The sequence below is a fragment of the Strix aluco genome, chromosome 14 (assembly GCF_031877795.1).
Source record: "Strix aluco isolate bStrAlu1 chromosome 14, bStrAlu1.hap1, whole genome shotgun sequence".
In the NCBI taxonomy this organism is placed as follows: domain Eukaryota; kingdom Metazoa; phylum Chordata; class Aves; order Strigiformes; family Strigidae; genus Strix; species Strix aluco.
The window spans coordinates 4030222-4047941 of record NC_133944.1 but is presented as its reverse complement, the minus strand read 5'-3'; the positions used below and the strand labels follow the sequence as shown (position 1 = coordinate 4047941).

Sequence of the window (17720 nt, the reverse complement as noted above, 5' to 3'; positions counted from 1 at the left end):
CAGTGCCAACATCCCAGGCAGCCCTGGTACACTCCCCTTGTTTAAAACGCAGCTGCTCCACGCTCTACACATCATCTTCTGCCAGTAACAACTGCCCCGCCACTGCGTAGGACACGTGTCCGGGCTGGACTGTCCTCGGTGAGAGCAGATGGAGCTTGGACACATGCACAATCTTGCTGGCTTGTGCTGTCCTGACGATAACCTCTGGAAGATACCCAGGAGCGCTGGATCAACAAAGGGTTTTTTTCAGTTGTAGCGCTTTAGTGAAGACCATTGCACTGGAAGGGGACTCGGCGGGCTCTGCATACAAAATCTTTGCTTCTTACTCCACAGCTGAAGGAAGGGTACTCTCAGCCCTGCTGTTCACTACGGTGGTTTTTATTAACTTTTAAGCCTCCTGGGCCCAATCAATGAGAAGAAGCCCCAGAGCAGCGTTGCTGAAGAGGTGCCAGTAGCAGGCTAGGCGTTTCTGAGGTCAGATAGTCTCACGTTGCGGTAAGGAAGGTGAGATGGTGACAGGGCTTCTCGCTGTACCTTAATGCACACCCTCCCGCTCCGCAGAGTTTATCACAGCTTTACAGAATAACTCCGCTAAGACCCCGCCGCTCGCTGTAACAAACACCCAGACGCGGCCGCACCGCCATGGCTGCCAGCCCCGGCGCAGCCCCTCGGCGAGGCCCCGGCCGCCATTTCCTCTCGGCGAGGTCAGCGGAGGGCGCCCTGGCCCTGCCCCGCGGCGCCTCCCCTCGGCCCCGCCGCTTGCCCGGCGCCGGTTCCCGCCCCGCCTCGGTCCCTCCCCGCTCCCTCCCGCCGGCATTTCCTGGGCCGGCCATGGCGGCTGCGGGGCCTCCGGCGAGGCCGCCCGCCGCCCGCAGGGACACCGCGCTGTGGTAACTCCCGCTCCCGCCGCGGGGGACGGGACGGGGCGGGCGGCTGCGAGGTCCCTTTCCGCGGGCGCTTCCCCGCCTCCTGGTATTTGTTGTCGCTTTGCGTTTTTTCCCCTCTTTTTTTTTTTTTTTTTTTTTTTGGTTTGTTTTCCGGCTAAACAACCGCTGTGGGAAAGCGCAGCCGATGTAGCTCCCGGAGGACGGGCCAAGCGGCGGGCGGAGGATGAGCCGCCGCCGGAGAGCGGCCGGGCCCAGGGCGCAGCCCCGCCGCCCGGGCCGGCCCTGCCCCCGGGGCTCTGGGGCCCGCAGCGCGGCCGGGCTGGCGGCGACAAGGACATGATTTTACCCCCGGCCGCGGTAGCGAGGACTAGCAGTAAGTAAATCACTTCCCGTCAGTAATATACGCGCTAGTCTGGGATTATACCCGACTTGTTGACACAAGCAGGCATTAACAGCATGAGAAACCGACATCAGGGAGCGAAAAAAAAAAAATAATGTTTAACTCTGGCATTTTCAAGCTGCAGATGAGCATGTGCAGGTCTTCTTAATTGTGTTATTTATTCAGCACGATATGGTTTTCCGCACTCTGAAAGGATTGGTATGCTGCTAACATCTTTGCTTTTGTTCTAGAAGTACTGCGGATCAGCCGGTCATGGAGGGAACCAGGCAAACCAGGATTTGTCGTCCACACAAGATAAGTGAATCCTCAAAGGTTTGTGCATTTTGTGTTGCCTACCAAAAAAAGCAAGTTACGGAAATAACAAGGGGCGGGGGGGTAAAGGCTCTCCTCTGGATGGGCTGTTTTCAAGGAATGTGAATATTCTGAGCTTTTAAAAAGAGATATGAAAACGGTGGTCTACCTGCTCAAATATTTTTGATATAAGAAGTTGCTAGTGATTTAAAAAAAAAAAAAAAGCAGCAGCAAATGGGCATCTGCTCGTCATGACTCATAACTTAAAAAAGAAACCCACATCATTGCAGCACAGTATTCTCTCTACATCAAAAATTCAGTCATTAAATGCTCTATGTTTATTTTGGGAATTTTTCGTACTGATCCGTCTCATAAAATCCAAGCTAATTGCAGAAGTAAAGCTGAGATCAATTTTTAGATTTACTCTTTGTTTTGTACAAGATGGGAGTCTCGATCCTGCAAACAGTAGTTACTCCAGTGAAGTCAAGAGATTTTCTTAGGTTTGTGAGGTTAAGTTTCTTTGTGTGGAATCTCTGTCTGCACAAATACGTTGATTTTAGTTGGGAATCCACGGAAGTCCATCTTAGGTGGCTCTTTATGCAGGTCATCGGGATGAAGACCTAAGATTTATGTTAATACCAGCTGTAATTAGTATGTTCACTTTGTTTCATACCAGTGAAAACTGCTTTTCTGTTCTAGTGCGAGAACTAGGTTACAGATGCTGCAGAGCAAGTACCTTGTGCTACCAACAACAACTAGAAAAGAGAAACTTTTAAGTGCCTGTATCTGTCTTATCAAAGTTGAACAAGACAGATCCCATTTTCTTTTGCATCATTGACGAGTAGTGGTACTGCATTAACAATCTGAAAGAAATTAGATCTTTGAATCCGAAGGAAGATAAAATACTGCTCTAATACAATTGATAAAAGATAAATAGGACTAATTTTTAAATGCATCCCTACCAATAAAATCTTTCCCTGAGTGCTGATCCTGTCTGCCATTTAAATGGTTTAGTCTGAATGTAATAATAATTCATCACATTAAAAATTAATTAACTTGACAGCATTGTTTTATTTTCTTGCTTAGACAGCAGCTGTCACTATCTGTTAAACTTAGAATTACTAGATAATGCTAAAGCTGTTCTACAGAATATAAATAGCTTGAGAAAGATGTTCGTGTTTAGTATAAAATTAGTCTTGGTTTTGAAATGTGCAGCTATCAGCTTCTGTTACTGGCTTACTGAACGAATGAACTTGCTAAGTGGCTGAAATATGTTAATGTATTCTGAGTCCATCCAATGCCATATGTAATGATTTTATGCTTGATTTCTGAAGTAGCAGCAGTTCTACATGGCAACAAGGATTTTAGGAGTGCGATTTGTCAGGCGTATTTGCGGTCAGGATTATGCTGCTGACTCGACAGCCAGCTAAGTAAATAGGGATCTCTGGCAAATCTTATATTCTGGTGTAATCTTGTTATGCGCAATGGTGGTATTAGGGAATATTAGAAATGATCAGCTAATTTACAGAGACAAGAGGCAATGTGTTTTTGCTTTAATCCAATAACTGACCCCCATGAGTCAGATTCAGAAGAGGGTGCTGTAAGATGTTAGTTATTGTCTGTTCATCCACTGTGCTTTATCATGGTTGCCACAAATGTGTGGTTTGTCCTTTGCCATATTTATTCTTTGTCCTGCTTACTCCATCCTCTGGTATCTGCTTGGGCTCCTGTATGATATGAACATTTCTTGACCTCAGAAAAATGAAGATTAAAAACTTTTCAGTCCTTAAACCCCACAATTTTTTCTGTTACAGATCTCTGACAGTTCTGTTCCTCAGTAGAAGTTACTTTGTTGTCTATGCCATAGATCCCTTTTCAAGTTCAGAGATATGATGAGGCAATGAGTATAAGGCAAATTAAAGAGTTTTGGCCTCGAAAACTTGTAATTATTGAGGCCTCTTCACTTAGATTGATTTAACTCTGTACACTTGTATGTACAAAGTTACTCCAACAGAAGGCTTTTTGGCAGCTTAGTCTCCATTGTTTAGAAAAGAGGGTAAGCAAAACTAAAGAGAAACCACTGGGATATCACACTAAGAGCAGCACATTTGGTTATTAATTTGGGTCTCATCTTTGGCAGCCTGCCTGTTGCTATACCACTGACTGCTAAAAGGCAGACGTGGGAGGTCAGGCTCCCAGTGTTGGTGTTCGCTCAGGATGATTGGCTGCCATCACGTCTGGACAGTGGTGAGCTGCATGCGTTAATCCTGGTTATCTCATCATAGAGAAGAACAATTACCAAATTATGTACACAGGGTGCGTATCTAGAGTGAGGGTTGCGCACGGGGGAAAAAACTTGGCTCTAGGACTTGAACCTTTCCCATCCAGGTGGGTAGAGAGATTGTCTCACCACAATTTAACCAACTCATTCATAGCTTAGCCAGACAGCAATAATCATGTGCTTTCTGTTGGGGAAAGCAGGAAAGCCACAGATGGGATTTCTAGGAGAAGCAACAGCTTGGTGAAGGAAAGGTTGAATGCTTGAGAGTCCTGAAGAGACCTCAGGTCATCAGTGTGACTGTTCTCAATGTAGATACAGACTGAGACACCTTTTCAGGGCGTCAAGGAATGCAGTCTGAGGGTGTAGCACTGGGCAAGACCTAGAGCCAGAACTGTTCAGAGCTAACTTAGGTACGATACAAAGATGTGCTTCCTTCCCACCTCCTTTCATTTCTCTTACATGTTCTTACAGGCTCTGCAACTCTGTCTGTTTTGGATTTGGTAATTAAAGTTATGTATTTGCATTTAACTTAACCTGGCTTTTATTAAGAGAGATCACAAGGTAACTGACTGTACCGTCAATCATTCCATTCCTCCAGAAGGATGGTCCTAAAAGCTGTCTTCTGCAGGACATTCAAGGGGCAACAAAGTGTTTCCATTTTGGTTCTTCTTAAGACTGGTAACGTGAGTCTGTGAGAAAGAGGCAACCAGTGTTTGCCTGAAAAGCTCTGTGGCACGTACAGAGCTGGTGGGAAGAATGTCCGGACCAGAGGGATCCCAGAAGGGCACTTAATGGACATGTTCTGAGGGCATTTTCCCCTTTCTTTAAAAGAAAAATATTTAGTCATATTCATTGAAACAAAAACTACCTCGGCTTCTGGAAGCAAGTCAAAGTCTTATGGGAATAAGTTATCCACATGTGTGGCTTTGCACATAAATAAACAGCTATTATTTTTGAATGCAGTGTGTGTGCCTGGAATAATATGGAAAGAAAGAGAGGGATTTTACCCTAACGAGCTTAGAGTTCTGAAAAGATTTAAGAGGGGGTAGCTGTCAAGTAAGCACTAACCCAAACAATACATGGGCTGAATGAAAATTTGGCATACTGCTGCATGTCTGTCTCCCACTCCAAATATTTAGCGAGTAGCTTAGTTGAGAAGAACTCTGTAAGGAGTCATTTGGGGGACAAGTAAGAAAGGAAATGTCAGCAGGATGTCTCGAAGACAAAGAGTGGAAGAGTTTCAGAAAATTGTGCCTGTATAAATCATCAGGCAGGAGGTTTGGATGCAGCGTTGTGGAGGAGGTAGGAGTAAATTATAAAAAAGCGGATTGGGAAGCAGTAAGAGTCTGCACAGTCCTTTCAAAGTGAAGGTGAGGAGCTTGGGCTCATACTATGTTGCTTACCAGCTGTTTCAGGTCAGAATTTATTACAGATGTGCAACACAAGTAAGCGTTCTTTCTCTCATGTATGACTACATCCAATGGGAAAACACTTTGTGCACACTGAAATTTACCTTGGTGAAGATAACATCTGCCTGATACTCTTTGTTTGTTCCAGGTGTACAGGTGGGATGACCACTCTAGCCTTGTTCTTCAGAGCCTGAATGAGCAGAGGCACCGAGGCCTCTTCTGTGACATTGTCCTCGTGGTGGATGAACAGAGAGTCCCTGCCCATCGGAACCTCCTCGCTGTTTGCAGTGACTATTTCAACTCGATGTTCACCATTGGTATGCGAGAAGCCCACCAAAAAGAGGTTGAACTTTTTGGAGCCTCTTACATCGGTCTCAAGGCTGTGGTGGATTTCCTGTATGGCAGTGAGCTGTCTTTAGATGGAGGCAATATCGACTACGTGCTCGAAACTGCTCACCTGCTGCAGATCTGGAAGGTGGTCGACTTCTGTTGCGAGTATCTGGAGAATGAAGTCAGCGAGGAGAACTATTTGTACCTGCAAGAGCTTGCCTCTATTTACAACCTGAAGCGCCTTGACTCCTACATTGATTCTTTCATCTTGCAGAACTTCGGCACGCTCTCTTTCACCCCGGATTTCCTGCAGAACATTTCCTTGCAGAAGTTGTGCCAATACCTGGACAGCAGCAACGTGCAGCAGGAGTGTGAGCACGACTTGCTGCAGGCTGCCTTGCAGTGGCTTACCCAGTACCCAGAAAGGGAGAACGAGGCTTACCAGGTTCTGGACAACATTCATTTTCCCTTGATACCTAAAAGTGATCTCCTCCATCGAGTCAAGCCTGCTGTCTGCTCTCTTCTTCCCAAAGAAGCAAACTGTGAGGGGTTTATAGAGGAGGCGGTGAACTATCATAATAACGTCACGGCTCAGCCAGTGCTGCAAAACAAACGGACGGCCCTGCGGACCTGCGAGGAAAGGCTCCTCTTTGTGGGCGGGGAGGTTTCCGAACGGTGCCTGGAACTGAGCGATGATACCTGCTTCTTGGACATCAGGAAGGGGCAGTGGGTAGCAGAAACCCCTCTCCCAGCCAGACGAAGTCACCACTGTGTTGCAGTCTTGGGAGGCTTCATCTTCATAGCCGGAGGCAGCTTTTCAAGAGACAATGGAGGGGATGCAGCTTCAAATCTCCTATATAGGTATGATCCCCGCTGTAACCAGTGGATAAAGGTGAGACTTAAGCTGTATTATTTCTCTGTTTAAAGTCCTTAATGTTTAGAGTGTTTTCTTCTTTTAGGTGGAAGGACAGGGCTCATTAGAATAGCCAGCATAGCACCACTCAGAAATGGAAATTCAAGTTACTTAAGTTGAAAAAGCACCTACTTGAATCCTTTGTGGGAATGCTTAAGTTACACACACAGCGAAAGAGTCTGGGGCAGATTTTCGACTTCAAGTGGGATTTGGGCAGCTCATCTGTGAAATTCCTGGTCAGCATCCACCTGCAACTCTTTAGATTACTTTTGGGAATAATGCTAGAATGGATTTACAGAGGTGATTGCTTAGTTCATCTTTCTCGAGCAGTAGCACCTATAACTAAATAAAAAATGGGTCTGATGTAAAAAGCGAATGTCTCTGACACTTGTGAAATGTCTCTGTGCTAAATGTCTCTTAGAACAAGCTATTCACTTCCAGTCCTGCTGTAAAACCCTGCGGCAGTGCAGGTTCCTATAGGAACCGATCATCCTGTGTGGTTCAGCTGTGGTTTTGAGTGATTCCAATATATGTTCCTTGCAGAGTTTTGGAAGGAGGCCCATGTAACACAAACATTTATAGAATAACCTGTCTCTTAGATACTGCCTATTGTCCCCTTTTTTGAAAATGAATGCTATGTAATGTGCTACTGCAGAAAAACAAAAGTACTTTATGAATATATAATGGTTGAAACCAGTAGCTCTCCTTTCCAAATAAATGGCAAGAAGCAACTTTTTTATCCTCAGACATGAATATACCTTAAGTCAGCTTGCTTACCAGATGTTTGAAGATGTCAGCATGTTATTTTTTTTTTTTGACAGGTTGCCTCCATGAGACAACGCCGTGTAGATTTCTACCTGGGAGCTATTACTGACATGCTGGTAGCTGTTGGTGGCAGGAATGAAAATGGGGCACTTTCTTCAGTTGAGACCTACAGTCCTCAGAAGGATTCATGGTCCTATATAGCAGGCTTGCCCAGGTAATGGAGATGTTTGGAAAGTTATCCTGTGTTTGAAGAACGGTAGTAAAAGGGAGCTTGTGTGACTTTAGCTGATGAATGGGTATCCCTAGAAGGGAGGCAGGGGGATGTATAACCAACGTGCTATCGACAAGTAACAAACCGTATCAGCGTTTGGTATTTGAGCAATCATCTCTTCCAGGCAGTGTGCCTCACGTCAGCTTGACTGGTTTCAATTTTTGTCCTGAGGTACGTCTGAAGGATGGGAGGGAGACCTCTTACCATTTCACTCTACTATTCTTAAAATAATTTTACTGAGGTCACTTGGAGTAGAATCTTTTCAGAGGCAATATTTAGATCTTGATCAAAGGCTTCTATAATTTATTTGGCCTTACTTTGGTTTGATTGTTTTCCTTGTAAGGTGTTTCCCTCTGGCTGCTCAGGTTGGCTGTTGCAGATAAACCACGTTTACCTGCATTGCAAATAGATAACCCTGGCAAATGTGACCTCTCTTTCTCTCAATCTGAGTTAAAATTTAGCTGTTCTACTTCTGAGAGGCTTTAGTACTGCAGCTGCTCTTGTAACAGCAGCACAAGACATTGCTGGTATTTTGAATCAACGTTTGGGTGGTGACTTCATAAGAACGGTACAATAACATTTCATTTGCAAACAGCTATTCAGATTTAGTAATATTTCACATTCATGGAGATTACAGGGGTATTGGCTATATGGATGGTATTTTCATGATGTCTGATACCTGCAACTTCAGCAGCAGTGCTTGTTTTCTTAGTGGCATCGCGAACAAGATACTCACAATTTGATTTGAGAGTTCAGCTTTTTTTTTCCCTTATTCCCTTAGCTGCAGAGCTATAGGCAGCCAGTGAAGGCACAGAAGCCTCTTGCCCGATTCTATTTTGGGCAGGTGCTGCAATGCGAGTCTGATCCAGGCTAACAGCTGGGCTCGAGTGCTCTTCAGAAGCAGGATGCTTTTTTTCCATTTTATTTCTGCTCACATAGGCAGATCTAGCAGTTGAGGCTGAACACCACAGTCTTTCCTGGGAAGCTGTGTAGGAGAGTATCTTCAGTTCATAAGCCCTTCTGTTAATTGGGGTGACCTGTGAGATCCCAGTAACATCTCATAGAAATTGTAGCACAGCTTTCCTTTTTTTCTTTAAACATTTTTCAAAGAAACGTAGATGTGACCTGACTGCCTTGTATGTTGTTAGGAAAACACTCCCCTTAGAACCAGTATGGATCTGTTTTTCCCAGCATGTAAGTGGTCCTGGGGAAGCTTGCAGGCTGTAAGCTGTCTGAAAAGGGGAGTTTTTCTGCATGTTCCTACTGCTACCTGTGTGTTGGCTTTGGGAATTTTGCAGCTGCAAAAATGAACTTTGACGTGGGGGGTGTTAATTTTTTATTAGATTGCCTCGCTGATCCGCTTGGACTAGGCAAAAGTCCCCCTTATGGGATAGACCCTGCTTATACTGACTTAGCTGGTTGCTAAGCTGCAGGGTTAGGCTGTAGTACAGCGACTATTTTAAGTTATTGCTGCATCCCAGAAAAATAATTCTGCATCCTCTCTTCCTGCCTGCTCTGTCCTTGTCCCATGCTAACTGTCCCTTGCGCCAGCTTGGGTGTTTGTGCAGCTGTGTAGTGAACTAGATATTTTCCCACTTTCCCACGTAGCTGCTCTCATGCATGTTAATATGTCATTAGTTAGATCTTAATGGACACTTAGTATCTTCAGCTTTTCTGTCTTCTCAGCCCTCTTTCTCCTTTTGGAGAACTTTTGCATTGGGCAGTATATTGTTTGCAAGAACTGCTTTTCTGCACAGAAGGAATAAAGTTAAGAGCTTTATGCAGGTTGCAAAAGGCAAAACTCAGTGCAGAGGTGGACAGCAGGAAGAAACCTCCTGGGTGCAGGGACAAGGGCATGCTGCTTGAGCCTAGAGAGACGTATGTGGCTCTGGCAGGTGTGGGTGGCTGCTGGAAGGGACACGGGCAGTCCTTTCCTGATCTACTTCAGATGGGTTTGCTGGCAGCAGAGGAAGGATGAGAGAGAATTTTGTCATCTATTCAAGACGAGAAGAAAGCATGCTAGCTACAGTTCCTTCTGTGTACTCCTGTCTTCTCTTCAGCATACTCTGATGTGATCTCTGTTTTCCTCCCTACCACATGCTTTTGTTTCTCAAACTGATTATAGTTACTGTTTTTACCCAGCTAACATCTTCCCCAGCTCTATTCTAACAGCAAGTCTTTTTTTCCTCATGAAGAGGAAATCAGAAGCTCCAGTCCTCTGCTTCCTGATTGCCTGATCAGGCAACACATCCCAATGTGGCTGTCTTGTTCCCTGCATTTTTCTGTCGTGTTCCCTCTGAAGAGAAAACGGGCAGGTTTTTTGTCCTCTTGGGTGCATGGCCACCAGAAGCAGGCTCCCTGCCCGCAGCTCTGGTGGTGTTCCTGACTGCTCTAGGCCAGCAGCTGCCTGGAAGACTATTCCCTGGAGCGACAGGCACATGTTGAGGTCATTTCGGGGTGTAGGCTTGCGTAGTTCAGTTTGAGCTGCGTGGGGTTGGACTCTCAGAAGTTGTATTTGTTAAAGCTTCTACTCTGAACATGCAGAAAATGTTTTGTGGGTTTTTTTTTTTTTTTTCTTCCCAAGGGTTATAGCTTGCCATGTGTGTGGAGATTTTCAGGGGAAAGGCAATGGTTGTGTCCTTGAATACACACGCCTCCTGTCCACTGCCAAATCCTCTGTCCATGTTGCTGTATACAGGCACGGTCATGCTCCTCTGAGGAAGAAGTTTGCAAGCTCTTTTTTCACTCTTCTTTTTCCCTCACCCCAACATGGCCAAAACAACACATTGTTTTCCCTAACCACTTTCTTGGAAGGAGCTGAACTGTTTTGACTGAAATAATGCTGTTTTTCTGAAGAAGCAAACACAGCCACTTGAGGCAGATGCTTAGCATGGAAAACTTCAGCCAAGCTATCTAAAGGGTGGACCTGGTCCAAGTCTGCTACAAGTGAATTTTGCCTGACTCTCAGTCGGGTCCTTGGTTGTGGGATACCTTTCCCATTCTTCAGAGAGGTCCTTTATATTTTTCACCCTTTTCCCAGGCTCTCTGGGAGCAGTTCCTGCCATAGTTTCTAGCCCGGAAGGGAGCAGCGGTAGCTGACAAGCTTGGCAGAGCAGAAGTTGGTGCAATGTGTTCTCATCGTGAATAGAGCATGAAAAAGTCTGCTGCAGACATCAGTGAAATTAATTGAGTGGCCCTAGGTTAAAATTTGGCAGAACAACTGAAAGCAGTTGTATAAGGGAATACGTTGGAACAGGTTAACGAATGATGGTATCTGCTCTGCTAGTTGTGTCATGAATAATCTTGCAGGGTTCGCAGCAGGTGGACACTGAGATTCAGAGCAACCACAGCTCGCCTGGACTTTGGTTGGAGCAGGGGATTCCCAAAACTTTCTCGAGTTAGGCTAAGTCTTCTTCTGTTTAAGAAAATAAATGATAGGTTTTCTAGCATTTGCTGAATGGCGTTACTGTGTCAGAAACTGTCATTTTTGCAGCATTGTATTTAGGTAAGTTCTTCAGAATCCACAACTGGCTCTAGCAGATGTTCTGCCTCAAAACTTCTTTCTCCTTAATGCCTCTATCTTTTTCCGGGCACTGTTACAGATAACGCTGCCAAAACACTTGATGCTTTCTGTTGGAGGATGTCTGGACCCACTGTATTGAAGTGTCCTGTTCTGTTGCCTATTTAGAAATGCCTCTATTTAAACCATAGGGCTTGCAGAAAGGATTCTTATTGATCGTTTTCAATTTGTGCATTGTGTTGCATGCAGTTTTCTATTAACGGGAAGCCGGGTATGTGCAATTTTGGGTGAACTCTTCTGAAGTCAGGCAGAGTGAAACACCTCTAGTGTATTTCAACGGGTAATCTTCCTGTATTGAAAAATAAATTGATGGTCGATTTGGTGCTTCAGATATGATTGCCTCTTTCAGATTACTTTTGTAGCTATTGCTATTCACTAGATATAGCCATTGATTGAGGCAAAAAGAAAAGCATCAGTGCTTTTTCTGTAGCTGTCTATGCTAGACTGCATGCACGTGCTTGAGAGAAAATGTCTATTGCTTGCTTACCTGTACAGAATTCCATTTTCCTGTTAGTGTAGGAAAACATTTAACCTACTTCTCCAAAGGTCACTCAAGTTTTTCGTAACTTAGTCGTTTTTTTTTAAATTCCAAATGCTGAATGTAATGGGATTGCTATCAGCAGTACAATAACCCTGAGCTTTGTGTTGGATTCAGTGTCATTGCACTCTTCTCCTTCTGACTCCTCACAGCTGTTACCTGACACTACCTCTACAGTGGAGTGCACTGCACGTCCTCCAGGTAGCTTGCTGGTTAGATGTGGGTTTAAAATCCAGTGCAGTTTGAGAAAGGAAATGAATTCAAGTTGTCCATCCCACTTCCCAGACAGGTAGTCTACATTTTAAGACCCATTCCTGTGTATACAGAGAAGCAAAGACTCTGTGTATACAGAGATAGCAACCAGACTGGGTGCCACTGGAGGGATATGCTCCCGGTTCTTGTCCGTAAAAGACCACAAAGAAGGTGGAGCAGCATCTGCTCACACTACACCTGCTGTAGCGTTTCTGGCAGGTGTGAAGGCTGGAGTGCCTGTGCTCAGGGGATTTCATGTCAAACAGAAGCACTGAGCGTGAGTTACGGGCTTCCATGGTTATGCAGATTGTGAGCTGTGGAATTTCTGAGTTGCCTTTTTGGATAAAGTCTCATAGCTATGCCTTAGCCCTCTCTTTTTCCTTTCTTTCTTTTTCCTGAGTGGCTAAGAAGCAGTACAGTTCTGAAGTCATCCCTGCAGGGTCTTCAGGGATGGTGCTTCAGCCCCTGTAAGTTGAAAGGTCTGTCTCGGTCACTCAGCATTCTTAGGCTAAGTGTGTCAAGGATTTTTCTGTTTCTTGTAGCAGGAGCCTGTTAAAATATCTGATTCAGACACTGGTCAGGGATCATAAGCTTCGGTAGGCATCTAGACTAATAAACATCTAGTTTTTCTCAGAAGCGTTGTGCTTTCAGGGTAAATGTGGGTTTTCTTTTCTATTCCACCTATTCCCTTGGCACAAAAGTGTTTGGCACTTCGGTGTGTGGAAGAAGTTACCGTACCGTTTGTGTAGCTGAGAGAAACTATTACCATGCGAAATAAAAACAGCTCAAGGTTCTATCCACATTGAGATTTGAGCGTGTTCAGGCACGGTTCAAAAGCATTCCAGGCTAAAGTAATGCTAACATAGGTTTGTCTGCCATAGAGGTTGAGTTGTCTTGTGTCCTTGACTACAAAGAATGGTAGCAGAGGCTCATGAGTGCAGCATGATGAGTATATTGCTCTGCAGCCCTATGGGTATTAAATTGTTTGAGCTTTTTGTACCAGTGTGTGAGCCAGTTTGCCGCCACAGCTACACCTTTTGACACCCCCCACACCTGAAAAAAGAAAGACAGGCGTGTGCAGGAAGTGTACGTTCAAAGAAACTGAGGCTGTCCCTTGCCTTAGCATTCCAATTCTAAGAGCTCAAAGGGGTTTGGTCAGGAATATCCTAGTGTGAAGTTAAGAACAGCCTTAAGAACTAGGTTAGTAGTGGCTTTGTTATAGCTGATCAAAGGGGTTTTCTCTCTGCCCTGTGGAAGCAGCATGCGTGGTGTTGGTTCTACCATCTCATTTTGTCTTATTTCAAACATGGACTCTGATCTATGATTGACTGAGGTCTGTTGCCTTGTCTTGGGGTGACCAAAGAAGTTACCACCTGTGTAGCAGAAGTGGTAGAGCAGGTGGATATCTCGTGAAAAGAACGCTACGTGTATCATGACTGCAAATAAACTGGGCTGTGAGCACTAGTGGGTAAGAAACGTGATTCATGATCCTGAAGCTGTGGAAGGGGAAGGCAGCAGTAGTGTTCTTGTTGGTTTTTCTTGGTTAATCACGACTGGTAAGTCTGAGAGGTATCATGATTATTTCCTCTTTCTGTCATAGAAACCCTTGCTGAGATGTGGATTTTTTCCTCTCTGCCCTCTCAGACTGATCCAACCCAAGCACTGGAGCAGGAAAATGGGAGTGAAGGCCATGCCAACTAGAGCAGGATGGGTTACTTCTGTTGTATGACACACTGTAGAGGATGCCTTAAAAAGTGATTGTCATACCTTAGCGCTCTGTAGCGACCAGGTATGAAAAGGATGCCTTAAAAAGTGATTGTCGTACCTTAGCACTCTGCAGCGCAGGGTGAAGCGGTATGAATAAGAATAGTTACTGGGTAACTAACAGGATTAGGGATTTTTCTGTCTTTAGTTACTGTTTATTTTCTTCTTTAGTAGCAGTCCTTGTTGAATGCTTGTGTATCTTGATAAAATCCGTAAGTACTAAGTTGGATCTTTTTTGTTTGCCTGTCCTAGGTTTACCTATGGCCACGCTGGAACAGTCTACAAGGAATTTGTGTACATTTCAGGAGGCCACGATTACCAAATTGGCCCCTACAGAAAAAACCTGCTGTGTTACGATTACCGCACAGATGTTTGGGAGGAGAAGAGGCCAATGATCACTGCCCGGGGGTGGCACAGCATGTGCACCTTACAGGACAATATCTACTCCATTGGTGGCAGCGATGACAACATCGAAACCATGGCTCGGTTTGACATTCTGAGTGTGGAGTCGTACAGCCCTCAGTGTAACCAGTGGACCAGAGTTGCTCCTCTCTTGCAAGCAAACAGTGAGTCAGGGGTGGCAGTTTGGGAAGGCAAGATTTATATCCTTGGAGGCTACAGCTGGGAAGAAACAGTCTTCTCCAAAACAGTCCAGGTTTATGATAAGGAGAAGAATAAGTGGTACAAAGGAACTGACTTACCCAAAGCGATCGCTGGTGTGTCTGCATGTGTCTGTGCATTGAAACCCAAAACAGAGGACAAAAAGAAAAAGACGAAAACAAAAAAACATCAGGATCGAGGAAGATGACTACTTCTGGATAACCACCCTTTGATGGTGGACTCCAAAAAAACCTTGTATTTAATCATTTCTATCTAACCTTGATTCGTTCCTCGTTTTTTTTTTTTTTAAATGGGGGGAGGCATCTTCTGAAGCCTCAGAAAATACACAGTTGAATGTGGTTTTTGGATTAAGATCATGTTTAAGGTAAAAACAACAAAAGAAACCAAAAAACCCCCCTCCTACTATATAAGGGGAGATACGGCAAGAGAGGTCATGCTGCTCTCCTGAATGTAAGGCTTAGTCTTCTGTGGTTCATGGCATTTCCACATACATCGTATTATATTGACGTTTTTAAAATAAAGTTGAATTTGTGGCTGAGATGATAATGTCAAGGGGGAAGAGGCAGAGGAGTAAGTGTCTGGTTTGAAGTTACAGAGCAGTTCAAAGGAGTTCAGAAGCAACTGCTGAGGAAAAAATGAAATGGATGTTCGATGTTGTAAATCTTGAATTTTTGTGACGTTAAATTTCATTTACAATACGTTCTTGAGTTCTTAGTATCAGATTTCTGGAACACGTGAGTGTTCAAAGAGAATATTGCTTTTGGTGAATGCAGGTCAGATCAGCTTGAAGAGCAAATAACTCCACAGTACTCTTAAGCTTAAGAAGACCTTACTGTGTGGCTAAAGAATAGATGGGATTGACTTGGGCTTGGATTGATAGCAGTGTGAACTTTGAAATCTGGGAAAGGCAAGATGACTTCTGCATCCCTTGTTGTGGCACTTTTCATATCTAAACACAATAGCAAGTTTTTCTTGGGTTTTAAAAACGTGCCCCAGAGTGAGGGGAAAAAATCTGTCCAAAAACTCGAAAGATTTGAGGATTTGAATGGAAACTGTACAATTTGCCTTGGGTTTCAAAGCAGATGGAACTGATAGAGCTCACTGAGAGTTTGGGGTTTGCTGGACAGAGTAACGGTGGGGAGAGAGGGCAGGAGGAGCCTTCAGGTGACCTGGAAGCAAGAAGATGTCCCTCGGCAGCCCTACCAGGCTGTAGAAACTGGGATCCACTTCACTGAACTCCAGCCTCACAGTGGTCACAGCTAGTAGCCCGTGTGAGCAGGGGCCTGTACTGGACTTGTCCGCTGTCAAAAAGCTTATTAACCCACAATGATTAATTGGGGTTCAGTAATCCTGAAGAACAGCAGCTTGGATTTGTACTTGAGCAAATAGCTGACACTTTCCTCTTGGGGTTTGGGATTATTTTTTTTTTAAGATCAAAATGTCTTTTCATGAGAGTGGCCTTTTCTGATGGATTTGGCAGGGACCGAAGCCATGGCTTATCAGGCATGAAACTGAATGCCTTCCCCAGCGAGACGGGTTCAAAAGGGAGAAACCCAAAATATGCTCAGGACTGTGTTTGGGATCCAGACAGTGGGACTGAACTGAAAATCGTCTGTTAGATCCTCTGTGTCACATTATCCTCTGCATACCAAGTAAAGAGATTTCTGACCCAAGTGTTAGTCCACCCTCTACAAACACAGCTGATTCTGCTGCAGATACTAAAATTCCCCGACTGTCTGGCCAGCTTTGAGGCATTCACCCTGGGGCATTTTACAAATGCACCTCTGATTTGCAAGAAGTCGATCACCAGCAATCTGATACAACCACTTCAGTTATTGTAGTAATGCCAAGCCACAGATTAATATTCCTCCTTCCCAAAAGAAGACGTTTTTAGAAAGTTTTTAAAAACAACTTTTATACTTTTTTATAACACATTTTGCTAATTCAGTCTCTTGTTTGCCATATATTATATTATTTACTATAGAAGCTGCTGCTCTGTAATTGTGACCCCGTTGCTGCCGTCAGGAACTCATCCTTTGGTGGATCTTTTAGTGTCTGTGTAGTTGGTGGGGATGCGATGCAGCTGTTGGAGCAGCGTTTACATTCTCAGCATTGTCAGGCAGTCAGCTATAACTGTGACTATTGTACGGCCTCTTCCCCGATAGTCCAGCTCGCCAGACATGCTAATAAACATGCTTTATTGTCAGCTACCGGTCATCTGCTGAGTGGATTTCAGGGGCTTTGCTTTAAAGTTCTGCTGGGGAACTGTTGATTGTAGCTGTTATTTCTTCTGCAGTCCTTTCACATCTCTCTTGTGCACCATATCCATGTATTTCAGATTTGCCTTTTTCTTTTCTTTATCTGGTATATGTACGGTTGATATCCTGCTACCTGCCTTTTTTCTTTTTTTTTTTTTCCCCAACTATTTACCTCAATAATTGGAAAACACTAAGAAAACATTTTTGCACCTAATTTCATTTGAAGCTCTTGTAAATGAAAGAACGCTTAGATACATTACAAGAACATATTTGTATTGAAAGAGGTACCTCTGAATAAATTTCTGGAGTGCAAGGAAGTTACAGGTTTCTTCTTCAGTACTAAGAAAGGATTTAAGAAAACTAGTTAAAATTTATTTTGTGAAACTCCTTGAGGTTTTTTTGGTCTTAAAAAAAAACCTCAGGGGTTAGTCTTTTATTTGCATTAATGGATTTATTTTAAAGCCTTTGTACACTGCATGAGGTAATGGTTATTCTTTTTTATCCTAAAAATAAATTTAAAAAACCCAACAAAAACAAAACCAAACATTTTGGTTATGACAAACTCATTAATGAGTTGCTCGGGTTTTTTTAATATCTGAAATCCTTGCTATGTTGACTGACAACTACTTAACTTTTTGGGACATTTTCATGTGTAAGTATAGAACAAAAATTTCAAAGACTTCCTTTGTTTCTGTAATGGGTTGCTTGTTACTATATCCCCCTTTTAACGTGTTTATGTATTACATTAATGTCTGGAAACAATAAATCCAGTTTAGAATATTGTATTCATCACAGTCTGACTTGTGTATTGATTGGATTGGGGTTTTCCTTTTTGACAAATTGGGAAGAAGTAATTTAGTAATTATTTTAGGTGGCATTGATAATGGTAGAAACATTTTAATAGGCAGAAGCTAAATGTAACAATATGAAGTAGAAATATAACTGAGTTGGCTAATCCACCTTTTCTGCATCATGCTCCAAACCAGACAGTCAGAAATTACTTTTCATGTTTTTTGCTGCTGTGACAGCAGATCCAATCCAGTTTATATAGTGGTTTCAAAGACAGTGTTTAATGGGGAGTAGATAAACACAGTTATGACTTCATAACATTAAACTTAATTGCATAGGCAAAATATAACCTCAGTACTCATCAAAGTCAG

The 17720-nt window shown here is 43.8% G+C and overlaps 1 protein-coding gene across 4 annotated transcripts in view; it reads left to right on the top strand.

The window, feature by feature from the left end:
- KLHL36 (kelch like family member 36) overlaps window positions 1-17349 on the top strand; it is a 100965-nt gene extending 83616 nt beyond the window's left edge. For 3 of the 4 annotated variants that reach the window (XM_074839306.1, XM_074839307.1, XM_074839308.1), the window contains 4 exons: window positions 1518-1599; window positions 5417-6490; window positions 7333-7490; window positions 13934-17349. In XM_074839306.1, coding sequence (XP_074695407.1) covers window positions 1540-1599; window positions 5417-6490; window positions 7333-7490; window positions 13934-14489 — 1848 coding nt within the window. In that variant the 5' untranslated portion in view covers window positions 1518-1539 and the 3' untranslated portion in view covers window positions 14490-17349. Of the gene's footprint in view, window positions 1-205; window positions 1261-1517; window positions 1600-5416; window positions 6491-7332; window positions 7491-13933 lie in introns of those variants that run through there. The other variant, XM_074839305.1, reaches the window with a different exon arrangement.
- The last annotated feature ends 371 nt before the right edge of the window (window positions 17350-17720 follow it).